Here is a 13,144-nt window from a genome sequence, read left to right on the forward strand (position 1 = left end):
GACACTTTTATTGGCATAATATATACAAGCTTTCTGGAAAATAATTTGGTAATTTCATTCAAAATGTAAGACACATATATCCTTTAACCCAGTCCTCACTGCTTAGGATTCTCTCTGTGGATATGCTGGCAAGACTTCTTAACATAAATGTTGACGAGAAGAACCAATTCTGACTTTGTGTTGTAATCATTTCTTTGACTTGCTTTTCATTGCGAATGCAAAAAAGTCACATACTTTGCCTTAGCACCTCATCTCCGATTCATTGGCCTGTTGTGTGGCCAGCAAAACAAGCCTGGACTCGGTAACATAAGTATATAGGTATTCTTGTAATATTATTTGTAACATAAGTACATAGGTATTCTTGTAATATTATTTGTAACAGTAAAATCAAAACCTACAATAAACAAACAAGGAAAACTCTAGCAACAGTCAAAATTACCATGATAGGAAACTGATTAAATAAATTGTGGCATATTCTAATAAATGACATTTTTAGCAGCCCAGAAATATATTTATTATATATTATATTATAGGCTTCCCAGGTGGCAGCAGTGGTAAAGAACCCACCTGCAAATATAGGAGACATAAGAGATGCAGGTTTGATCCCTGGGTCAGGAAGGTCCGGAGGAAGGCATGGCAACCCACTCCAGTATTCTTGCCTGGAGAATCCCATGGACAGAGGAGCCTGGCAGGCTACAGTTCATACGGTTGCAGAGTTGGACACAACTGAAGTGACATAGCATGCATGCATATTATATTACACTATATGATATTTTATATCTTCCTTTTAGGGAACTAACCCCATAATATATTAAACGTAAAAGCAAAGTAAGTAACTGTATACTATGATCTTTTGTGTTAAAAACAGACAAAAAAGAGACAGAAATAAGTATATGTAAATAATTTTGTATGTTTCGAAGGATTCACAAGAAACTAAGAAAGGCATTTTAGCCTTGGGTAAATGAACTAAGAAAAGGAGGGTGGCTCTCAACATTCACTTTTTATTTTATAACTTTTTGAAAGTGAAAGTTGCTCAGTAGTGTCCGACTCTTTGCAACCCCATGGACTGGATAGTCCATGGAATTCGCCAGGCCAGAATACTGGAGTGGGTAGCCTTTCCCTTCTCCAGGATATCTTCCCAACCCAGGGATCAAACACAGGTTTCCCGTGTTGCAGGTGGACTCTTTACCAGCTGAACCACAAGGGAAGCCACCCCCCAAAAAAGGGAACTTTTTGTAGCATGAATTTTCTAATTTCATAGATGTGTTTCTTTTAATTTAACAAACTCTTCCATGTAGACATTCAAGGTTGGGAGAATGTTTGCTTCTTTGTGCTTTTCTATAGAATAAGAGCAAGTCCCATTCTATTTTTAAAAATATTGTGGTGAGTCAAAAATGGGTTTGTATATCTATATCCACTGACAGAAAACTATACATATTTCCTTTTTTAATTTAAAAAAACAAATTGCAATACAATGTGCATAGTATGATCCTACTTATGTAAAATTATGTGTTGGCACCTGTGGGTAATTACATTAAGAAATGTCTGGAAAGATTATCAAAGTGCATATACATTCTGCTTTGCAACCATTCTAAATTGCCTTAATTTTCTCAGAATGAGGATGCATCATCTTTGAACACAGAAGATAACAATTTTTTAATATAAATTCTGACATCTACTTGATATTTCTGCAAACTAGAAGCTGTAGTAGAAATGGGAAAAGGAAAAGAAAATGATTTAAATAAAGTTATGCACACTGAGAAACTGCCTACTAAAGCAGCCCTGTGCAAAAGAGAGCAGTGACCCTGAACTGGGAGTCTATACCTGGAATTCAGCAAGGAGAACAAAGTGTTCCCTAGGGCAGGAGTGAAACCTGAGCTGGCCAGCTTTAGCATAAACAAAAGTGGGTCTGCAGGCACTAACCCTGCCACAACAACAAAAAAAAGAAAACTGGGAAAAAAAAAAAACAACTTTTAAAGATGTACATCCATCAAAAAAAAAAAAGAACCCTCCATTAATAAGCCAGGTAGCCTTGCTGCTTAGAACATTTTCACTGCAAACCATGGATTCACATCTCCATACTAAAGCAGGTATGTTTTTTGGATAAAGCTGAAAATACATAGCATTTTGGTAAGTACATATGAATACAGATAAATATTAAAAAAAAAAAAAAACAACTCTAGAAAAGTAAGCACAGAAGCATTGAACAGGGGTGACTAGAATCAGGATGAAGAAAGGGGTCAAAGAGGGCTCTTACCTTGTCTATAATGTTTCAATTTTCTAGTAAAAGGAAAGTATTCACATGTTGTGATTAAAATACACATAAAATTCACATTATAGCCATTTTTAAATGCACAATTCAGTAGTATATTAAAGTCACAGTATTACACAAACTTCACCACTCTTCATTTCTAGAACTTTTTCATCATCCGAAATAGAAACTCTGCACCCATTAAATAACTCCCCATTTCCCTCTCCCTACCTCTGATAACCAATATTTTTCTGTCTCTATGAATTTACCTATTAAAGGTAACTCATATTAGTAGAATCATAAAATATTTGTTCCTTTTAACAGGCTTATTATATTTAGCATAGGTTTCTCAACTTTCATCCATGGTATAGCATATGTCATATTTTCCACCCTTTTTAAGGCTGAGTAGAATTCCATTATGTGGATATGCCACATTTTGTTTATCCATTTATCTGTTGATGAACACTTGATTTCTACTTTTGGCTATTATGAATAATACTATGAAGATTGGTGGATAAGTATCTGTTTGAGTTTCTGCTTTCAATGCTTTTGGGAAAATATCTAGGAGTAGAATTGCTGGTTCATACGGTAAGTCTACCTTTTTGAGGAACTGCCAAACTGTTCTCCACAGCAGCTACATCATTTTAAATTCCCATGATTGAGGGTTCCAATTTCTCCACATCCTTGCCAAAACTTGTTTCCCACCCCCACTTCTTTCCTAAAATAATAAGTCACTGTAATGGGTGTGAAATGGTATCTCACTGTGATTTTGATTTGCATTTTTACATATTATTTTTTCATGTACTATAAATTTTTAATTAAAAATTATTTCAGAAAAGAAAGTAAGGGATCAGGATTTCTTTTCTTCATTCATAGACAAGAGATACTTTTTCTTCATTGCTAAACTCTGTGGCAATGCTTGCTCCTTGGAATAAAAGCTATGACAAACCTAGACAATGTATTAAAAAGCAGAGACTTTACTTTGCCAACAAAGGTCTGTCTAGTCAAAGCTATGGTTTTTCCAGTAGTCATGTATGGGTGTGAGAGTTGGACCATAAAGAAGGCTGAGCACCAAAGAACTGATGCTTTTGAACTGCAGTGTTGGAGAAGACTCTTGAGAGTCCTTTGGACTGCAAGGAGATCAAACCAGTCAATCCTAAAGGAAATTAGTTCTAAATATTCATTGGAAGGACTGATGCTGAAATTGAAACTCCAATACTTTGGCTGCTTGATGTGAAAAGTTGAATCATTAGAAAATACCTTGATGTTGGGAAAGACTGAAGGCAGGAGGAAAAGGGGACGACAGAGGATGAGATGGTTGGATGGTATCACCAACGTAACACACATGAGTTTGAGCAAGCTCCAAGAGATGGTGAAGGACAGGGACGCCTGGCGTGCTGCAGTCCATGGGGTTCCAAAGATCTGGATTCAGCTGAGTGACTGAATAACAACAAAACACTGTGGAGATTGAGACCAGGGCTGTCTTGCTCACTGTTGCATTCCTAACCCCTAACAAGGTGCCTGGCACCTAGTGGGAACTCATTTATTAGAGTATACACTTGAGGAATAAATGGCTGCATTATCCTCCCAATTTATGTATGATAGAGGGGAATAAGTCATGAAGAAGTGTCACCTTGAAAAACAGACACACAAATATTATTCAACCATAAAAAAAGAAGAAAATCCTACCATTTGGGACCATATGGATAGATCTTGAGGGCACTATGCTAAGTGAAATAGTTGTACAAAGGAAGATAAATACTCTATGATCTCACTTACACGTGAAATCTAAAAACACCAAACTTACAGAAAATAAGAGTAGAATGGGGGCTGCTGATGTCTGGGGTCTGGGAAGATGTTGGTTAAAATTACAACCTTTCAATTATAAGATAAATAAGTTCCAGGGATCTAATGCATAGCATGATGACTACAGATAACAATACTGTATAATATACTTGAACATTTCTTTACTGTTCTCACCATAAAAACAAAAACAAAATGGTTATTATGTGACGTAAAAGATGTGCTGTGCTATGTGTTAAAAAAAAAAGTCAGTTGTCCCTGACTCTTTGTGACTCATTGGACCATAGACTGCCAGCCTCCTCTCTCCATGGGTTTCTTCAAGCAAGAATACATGGAGTGGGGCATGGAGTAGATTTGCCATGCCCTCCTCCAGGGAATCTTCTGACCCAGAGGTTGAACCCAAATCTCTTACGTCTCCTGCACTGGCAAGTGGATTCTTTATCACTAGTGCTACCTGGGAAAAGATGTGTTAACTAACCTTATTGTGGCAAACACTTCTCAACATATACATACAACAAAACATCACACATTTAAAACTTACACAATGTTTTATGTCAATTGTATCTCATTAAATCTGGAAAAAAGAAGTCACCCAGAAGAAAAAGAAAAATACACATAACATACTAATTTCTGAAAAAGACATCATCATACATTTGGAAGTCTTGAGTAAACAGCCTACTTCAAGAAAGATCCAGGATGGCCAAGAAAACATAAGTGACACTACTTATGGTTTTAAGAAAGGCAACTTCAGGGCCAGTATCCATCCATTTAGGTTGCCAGCTAAGGACAAGGAACTTTGCAAGTGTGCTCACATTACATTCCCAGGGATTCTATATTTCTTGAGTTTCAGGCAGGATGGCTGATGAGAAAGATACATACAATCAGAAAACTGCTGTACCCCGAAAGTCTTATCACTATTTATATGCTTGAAAGTCAGCTACTATTAATCACTTTATCATATTTTCTGCAACAGAGGTAGATATTTGAATTTTTTCCAATTAGTCCATATATCCATGAATGAACATCACTTATTGTAGATAGCAACCATCCATTTGCTTTTCCCTAGCTAAAGAAGATGCAAGCCATTCATCTTGTTCTCAAATCCCTTCGCACAAGTTTAAAATGCAATAAACTACTCTCTCTACTCCCCAAGATAAGCCCTTGTCTCAAAGTCACTGAACTATTGCCTCCACAAGCCCCTGATAACCTTTGAGGTGAAGGAAGGAGGGAGAGAGCTAGTTGATGCTGACAGAAGGGCACCAAGATGGGAGTCGCCTGCATTCCTTTCCTCGAGTTACCCATGTAAATTCTCCATGCACGAGTCAATTGTAGAGCACAGTAGATGGCCGAGACTTCAGTCCCTTGCTATCGCTCCCCAAAAAGCTCCTCTAGACAAGGATCTCCCAACAACAAAAGGCTGTATGTTAGACTACCCCTAGCAGGGACTGATGGGGATGTCCTGGGAGAAAGAGTTGAGACTGACCCCTCCTACATTAGAGAGTGCACAGGGGAGGCTTCAGAAAGCAAGGATGTTCCCAGTCCAAGTAAGAGAGCTGGCATCTGGACTTCTGACACATTGGGAGAACTGTTACTAAAGTAGCAAAAACCAGAAGAAAATGAGCACACAACTCTTCATACACAGTCTTGCAGAGAACATTCTTTCTCCCTTCTCATCCTTACTTAGCAGGAGCAAGAGCTAAGGCGAGAAACCTAAAGATGCAAGTGAGTGCAAGAATTATTTAGGGGGTAAAAGAGACAGGATTTATTGAGAGCATAAAGCTCAGATTTCTGACTTGAGCAATTACTGGCTGGTCACTGAAGGAGGGAACACAGAGAAGAAACAGGCTTTATTTCTGGAGAACAGGGTAGGGGACACGTATTTTTGAGTTCACTTTTGGGCAGACTCAACTTGAGATGCCGGTGGGGCTCAACAGACATTTGGATATATACATCCGGAACTCTGAAGACAGGGCTGGGCTGAAGATAAACATATGGGAGCCACCACCATAAAAAGTGTCATTAAAGCATGGAAATGGTTGAGATTGTGTAGGGAGAGTATGCGAAGGTCATGAGGAACTCTATGATTTAAGGAGTAAGTTAGAGGACTTACTAAGTTAAGTCAGCTAAGGAGAATGAAAAGAAGTCGTAATAGAGGTGCGAGTCACAGAAATCCAGAAAAGAAGTTAAACTAAATGTTTGATGGCATTTGGTGAAGACAAAAAACTTAATGAATCCCTTCACAAGGATGATTTCAAACATACCACCAGAACATCCGAAATCTGTTGGCCACTGACCTGTGGGTTTTCGATGCAGTGGACCCCACAATAGCAGCATTGACATCACCTAGGAGCTCGTTAAAAATGAATTTGGGCGGCCCCACCTCATACCTACTAAATCAGAAAGTCTGGGGTGGGGTCCAGGAGTCTGTTTTAACAGGCCTCTTGGGTGATTCTGATCCTCACTAAGGTTTGAGAATCGCTGCTCTAGAAGGTGCTTAGGTAGCACCTGATAGCCATTCCTTTAGGAACCAATCACCTTTCTGATAAACTCATTTTCCTTTGGATCTGTTAATACCATGTTGCCAAACTGCTAGAGCCTGAGCAGCAAGATTGGGTCAATAGTCCACATTTATTGTAACACAATTCCTATCCTATACCAACTATGGACCACTTCATCACAACTAACTATTCACAATGTCTGCTCCTTCACTGCTTCTCTTTGTGCATTTTTTTACAATCTCTGATCCTGCTATCAACTGAACAAATCTCTAAATCTCAGTTTAAAATCCTGAATGACATGGATTGTTGGTGAAACCCGCAAATTGGTACAGCTTAGTATTCTGCCTCACTTATCGAAACAACAGCAAAAGCGCCTTCGACTCAGTATTTCCACTTCTGGGAAGTGATCCTAGAGAGGGGCCTGCACGTGTGCACAAAGAGAGGGGCCTTTCTCCCCCTACTCAACCAAAGTCACTCCCCCCTACCTAACCACACCCCGCCAGTCCAAGCCTGGGTCCCATCCTCAAAGGGCCTCTCCGGGTGAGTCCGTTGAAGCCCTTTACGGTGGTCAGAAAGGCCTATTCACACCTCACTTCACACTCGAGTCAGTTGGAAGCAGCGGGGAAAGCCCTCACAGCCTCAGCGTCCCGCACGACCGGCCCCAACACCAGCCCAAGCCGGCTGCGACTTGATCTTTTCCCCTTCTCCGTTTTCTCCTCGGGAAGGGAGGACCAGGGCCACTGCCAAGTACCGTGACGGCGGCCATCCGCCCGCCGCCCGCCGCCCGCCGCCAGGGGGCGGGCCCCCGGAGGGCAGGGGGCGGGGCCGGAGGGGAGGAAAGGGGCGGGGCTGGTGGGCTGATAGCTCCGGTCGTCGTCGGCCGCTACCTCAGCAGCAGGAACCGAAGTCGCTGCCGCTTGCCTCACTGGTCGCCCGCGCGCTGTCTCGGCCGGTCCCGCAGCCATGGAGGACTTCATTGTGATCTCGGACGACAGCGGCTCCGAGAGCTCCGGGGGGACCCGCCCGGGCCGGGCGCGGAGGCTCCGCCGGGCCCTGTCCCGGACCCCCGGCGCGCTGCCCCGCCGGACTGTGGTGAGTGAGCGAGCCGCCGCTCGCCGAGCCCTGCTGCGGCCGTAGCCGTCCGCCGCTCGTACATCCCTCGGCCCAGCCCGCTGCTTTCCGCGGCTCCGCCGCCCGCCCCCGGGCGCCTTACAGCTGCAGCCGCTTCCCGCCTTCCCGATGTAGCCCCGAGGAGCGCGGCGGGCCCCGGGTTGAGACGCTGGGCCTCCCGGGCTCCGCGCTCAAGCCCGAGAGCGGCTGAGGCTGGAGAGTGGCCGCCGGGCACATGGACGAGGTCCTGGCGCGCCAGGTGCGGGGGTCGCTGGAGCCCACAGCCGCGGCGGTCCTCAGGCCAGGCCGCGGGCTGCCCTGAGCCTTGGGCGGGGGCCAGGGACACACGGGGTTCTCTGAAGAGACCCGGACCTTGAGGAGGGCGTGCGGGAGCGCGTAATTGTTTGGCCTGTGGTGTGTACAGATGTGTGCAGGGAGGTAACAGGAGCCCGGGCGGGGAGGGAGGGAAGCTGGGGCCTGGGCCCGACGGTGGCCAAGCTCCAGGGCCTGGCAGTCGAGCGAGGGGCCGGATTTTGGAGTTGTGCGGGAGGGCGGTTTATGGCGCTTCGCAAACATTTACCAAGTTAAAGGAATAGGGAGGGAAACATCCACTATTTCTTTACCCCTTGGGCTCGTTAGTCTTTGTCCTTCTGCCTAAAGTGGTGAATAAAACATCTATGGTTCCTGCCTTTCTAGAATCCTCCACAGATATTTATTGAGCCCCTACTATGGGCCAGGTGTACTAAGAGCTGGGGATACGATGAAGAACACAACATTCCTGGCTTGTCATAGAAGGTGATAGAATCAACAAGTAGTTATAGAATATAGGATGGAAGGTGGGCGGGGCTTTTTCGGTATCAGGAGACTCTCAACATCAGACTTCCAACAATCTTCCTAGCTTCCTAATTAGCCACACCCCAGAAATAACAGAATTGTTATTTGTAATGTTATTTGTAAACGCCTTTCTTCCTATGTGAGTTCTTAATCAAGACAAGTTCAGCTTCTGCTCCTCCAGTCCCCTTCGCAGCGTTTTTAGTCCCTAAGCCTCCACTGTGAGCCACTTCTGTGTCTCAGGTATAGTGTTAAATCTAGGAGGTCACTATAAGAATGAATGGCATGCAAAACCAATTAACTTATACTGCTGTTGCCATGGTTCAAGCAAGAGGAATTCCCTATAACTTTCAGTAAAGAATTTAGAAGAGATGGACAGACAAGAGATTTGCAAGGTAAAAGTGACTGGATGTCCCTAGTACAGTGTGGGGGACATACTAGATATATTTGTTGGATGAAAGAATGGTTGACGGAATGGGGAAGAGAGCAGTTCAGACAGTCGTTTGATGGTGAGAGTGAATATAACAGAAGCAGACTTGAGGTGGCAGAAAAGCTGCATTCAGTTTGGACCTCAGAGGACTTGAACTCTGGAGAACAGTCAGGGTTGGAGGGATTTGGTAATCATCTAAATAGAAAGAAGCACTGAAGGTCTAATTAAGATTGAGATAATCAAGGGAAAGAATGTAGAAAGAAAAAAGGTGGAAGAAAAAAGTACTGCAGAATAACCCTCAACTGCCTCTCCTAGTTTTTCCTCTTCCCTCCTCCTCCTTCTCTCAGTCCCCCTTTAACTTTGTACTTCCTACCAACTTTGCTTTTTCCTCCCAAGGGGTGTCCACCTCCCGTCATCCTGAGCCAGCTTCCTTCTTCAAGTGTCCAAATGTCATCCTTAGCCAAGTCTGTGGTATGTGCTATAACCCTTCTTGCACATACATAGGGGTGCTCACAAAATTCCCCTCCTCCTCTGTGACCACTCAATCAAGCATTTTGAGTTGGAGCCGTTTAGAACTGAAGAGAAGCGAAAGGCATGTTCCAGAGTAGCACCCAATGTAAATCTCGCTTCTCCACATATTTACTCCAGCTTTCTCAGAACTCCTGGCTGGTTCTCCTTTTATCCTTCTTGCAAGTTATAAGGGTGGTAGGATAACCACACAAAATATCAGAGGCATTAAGAGACTCTCAAGCACCTTTGTCCAGCTTTTCCTCAAGGCCCTGAGGTCAGAGAAACCTCTGTTTGAATCAAGAACTCCCCTAACTCTACTTCCCAATCCACCCAACAGCTCTAGGAGCTTTGGCAAGTTCTGTTGTCTCTTTCAGCTTCTGCATTTGAGAACATTAATACCCACCTGGCAGGACCATTAGAAGGTTTTTAATGAAACAATGCAAGGATAGTGCCCAGCATAAATGATAGGTTTTGCTACACTTTATGCTGTTTTCTCAAGCTTGGCAAGCAATGAAATAAAAGAAACAAGTTTTGTGATTTTTTTTTTTTCCTTTTTTGCAAATATTGACTGAGGGGAAACAACTTGCTTGAATTTAGGAAATCAAAAAGCCACCTCCTATGCTGAAGTTGATGTTTCTGAACTTCTGGCTCTTAACCTGGGCTTTAGACTTCAGTAAGTTGATGAAATGTGTCTGTGTTTTTTATATTTATTGCTTCCCCCTCTCCCCCCACACACGCACTTATAAAAGCAGAACATGTTCAGCTAATTTTGGTTGGCCTAATTACAAAGGTTGAGAAATGTATACAAAAGAAAATTTAAATTGCCGTTAATCTCACCACGCAAAGATAACCAATGCTAACATTTTGAAGTATGCCTGCTTAAACATTTCTTTGTGAGTGCCAGTGTGCGCTCATACATACCCATGTGTCTCCCACTGATACATGGGAGACACGTGTTTTTGCAAAAATGAAATCTTGCTATACTTTTTTTTGTTTGCCTTTTTGTCTTAATATACTTTTCTACATCAACAAATATACATTTTCACCAGTATTTATAATGTATTCCATTGTACAGATTTATAATTACATGTACCTTTTCCTATAAATGGGTATTATGCTGCCATTTCTAAATTTTCTCTATTATAAAACAAGTCAGAAATTTCCTCATAAATAATCTTTGTACCTTTGTTCATTTGTTTGTTTAGAATAAGTTCCTCTTAGAAGTGAGATTGCTGAGTCTAAAGGTATGCCCTCTTCAGGAACTTTTGATATATATTGTCAAATTTCCTATGGAAATTGTACACCAATTATATTCTCACCGTACCCCTTTCTCTACTACTTACTCACCCCTGCTGCTGCTACTGCTGCTAAGTCGCTTCAGTCGTGACCGACTCTGTGCAACCCCATAGACGGCAGTCCACCAGGCTCCTCCATCCCTGGGATTCTCCAGGCAAGAACAGTGGAGTGGGTTGCCATTTCCTTCTCCAATGCATGAAAGTGACAAGTGAAAGTGAAGTCGCTCAGTCATGTCCAACTCCTAGTGACCCCATGGACTGCAGCCTACCAGGCCCCTCCGTCCATGGGATTTTCCGGGCAAGAGTACTGGAGTGGGGTGCCATTGCCTTAGACACCGTCAATTTACCGAATATGTAAATAATTATGGAACACTTAGTATATGCCAGACACTCTTGTTGGCATACAATTGCTAAGAATACAGCTAAAAATACAAAACCAAGTCCCTGTTTTTGTGGAGATTTCATTTTAGTCAGAGGGAGACAAAGAGTAAACAATCACATAGGTGTCCTGTCAGATGATACACAGAGTTTTAGAAAGAAAAGTAAGACATTTTTGGTTTTTCAGTATTTGCTGGTTTGATAGCTAGATTCTGTGAACTGTCATGGTTTTAATTTTTTTTCTTTGGTTGTAGGTAGTGATTCATTCTCTCATTAAATACTTTTTGAGCACATGCTCTGCCCCTGGGTACCCAAGGTGAACAAGGTGACAGTGAATCTGTGTTCTAGTGGGGAAATAGCAATAAACTAAGAAGTAAGTGAACAAGATAATAGAGAACAACTTGGGTGGGTTTGGGAACGTTAGATTGTGTCTTCAAAGAAGGCCTCTCTGAAGAATTAATATTTGATCTGAGAACAAAATGACAGATTTGTTATGAGAAGATCTTGGGGAATAAAGTAACAGCAAAGGGCAAAGATTAGAAATAAGAAGGAGCATGACTACCTGGAGGAATCAGAAGGCCAGTGGGGCTAGAATGTAAGAGACGGACAAAGTTGGAAGTGATGAGAAGTAGGTGGACTAGACTATATAAAGCCTGTATGTAGATCACGATAAGGAATTTGGATTTTACTCTTATGTAACAAGAAATCTTTGAAGGGTCTTAAGCAGGGGAATAACATGATCTAATTTACATTTTTAAAAAGTGACTTTAGCTACTGTGAGAAGAAAAGACTGTAAGGTAGGGTGACCATATAATTTATCATCCAGATGGGGATCCTTTTGCAAATGAAAGAGGTTGCTAACTGGACAGGGTGTCAAACAACAGGTAAAAGCTGAAACTGTCCCATACAAACCAGTTTCACCTTACTGTAAGGGGACAAAAGTGGAATCAAAAAGATTTGTCTTGGAGGTTGCAGCAGTAGTCCAGACCAGAGATCATCGTAGCTTTGTAGGTGGTGCGACTAGATAACTGGAGGGTTATGGAAGGTACCAATGAAGTAAAATCAACTGGTCATAAAACAGCAGGACCCTGTGGTCATTGCCTTGTACGTCCTCTGCCTGCCTTTTGTCTGTGGAAAAACTCTAGCTACATAGTAAGTTTAATCAGAGAAGTGAGAACATGCAGAAACAAAGGAAAGCAGTCAAGGAGACCAAGTAATAATAATTTAGTCCGTAAACAAAGTCAAGGACCTTTCCTTCCTTCACAGGCACTATAGATAATATTCTGAGCCAAATCCTGTGAGCTGTCTTATGGTTACTGAAACCCCAACCAGGTAGAAGTTAACCACATAATGACCAGATTGTAACCATGACATAAGCTGCCACAATTCCAAGAATTGGCTTCAAAGAAGTGAGAACAAACCAACACTGGAACTGAAGACTAACTGTATTTAAAATAATCAAGGTGACACTGATCAGACCACTGATGACCAATTTCAAGAAGATTGTCAGAGCTGACTGTACAGTTTCTGCATGTACCCCTTCCCTCAGCCTATAAAAGCTCTTGTCCACGGATTTTCAGGGGGCGGAGTTGGCCTTTGGACAGGTGTCCACCCTCTACACCCCCCATACCTAGCTGCTGGCATCCAAAATAAAGCAAACTTTCCTTTCCAACAACATTGCCCCTTTATTGACTTTTTGAACGACAAGCAGCCAGACCCTGCTTTTGGTTACAGTCCTGATCCTTGGTTGTGGTTAATGAGGGGAAGGGGGGATTCCTGAATGATGCCTTGGTTTGTCCCTAGCAACTGGATGCAGGTTGGTGTCAGTCACTGACATGAGGATGTCTTGAGGAGGAACAGGGTTAGAGGAAGGATTCATGAATTCTTAAATGTAGTGTGCTATATATGTGTGAATGTGTGTGTGTGTGTATAGTTTATGTGAGTTAATTGCCTGTTCTTGTCCTGGTGGATTTTTTGTGGATTTTTTTGTTTTTGTTTTTACTAATTTGTCAGTTTTACTTGGACTTCTCAGGTGGCA

General features: G+C 42.4%; 1 protein-coding gene across 3 annotated transcripts in view; it reads left to right on the forward strand.

Moving 5' to 3' along the window:
- Window positions 1–7,401: 7,401 nt before the first annotated feature.
- SIMC1 (SUMO interacting motifs containing 1) overlaps window positions 7,402–13,144 on the forward strand; it is a 75,819-nt gene continuing 70,076 nt past the window's right edge. For 2 of the 3 annotated variants that reach the window (XM_044925488.1, XM_025296408.2), the window contains exon 1: window positions 7,402–7,644. In XM_044925488.1, coding sequence (XP_044781423.1) covers window positions 7,516–7,644 — 129 coding nt within the window. In that variant the 5' untranslated portion in view covers window positions 7,402–7,515. The remainder of the gene's footprint in view (window positions 7,645–13,144) is intronic. The other variant, XM_006047274.3, reaches the window with a different exon arrangement.

The sequence above is a fragment of the Bubalus bubalis genome, chromosome 11, assembly GCF_019923935.1.
Source record: "Bubalus bubalis isolate 160015118507 breed Murrah chromosome 11, NDDB_SH_1, whole genome shotgun sequence".
Taxonomy (NCBI): domain Eukaryota; kingdom Metazoa; phylum Chordata; class Mammalia; order Artiodactyla; family Bovidae; genus Bubalus; species Bubalus bubalis.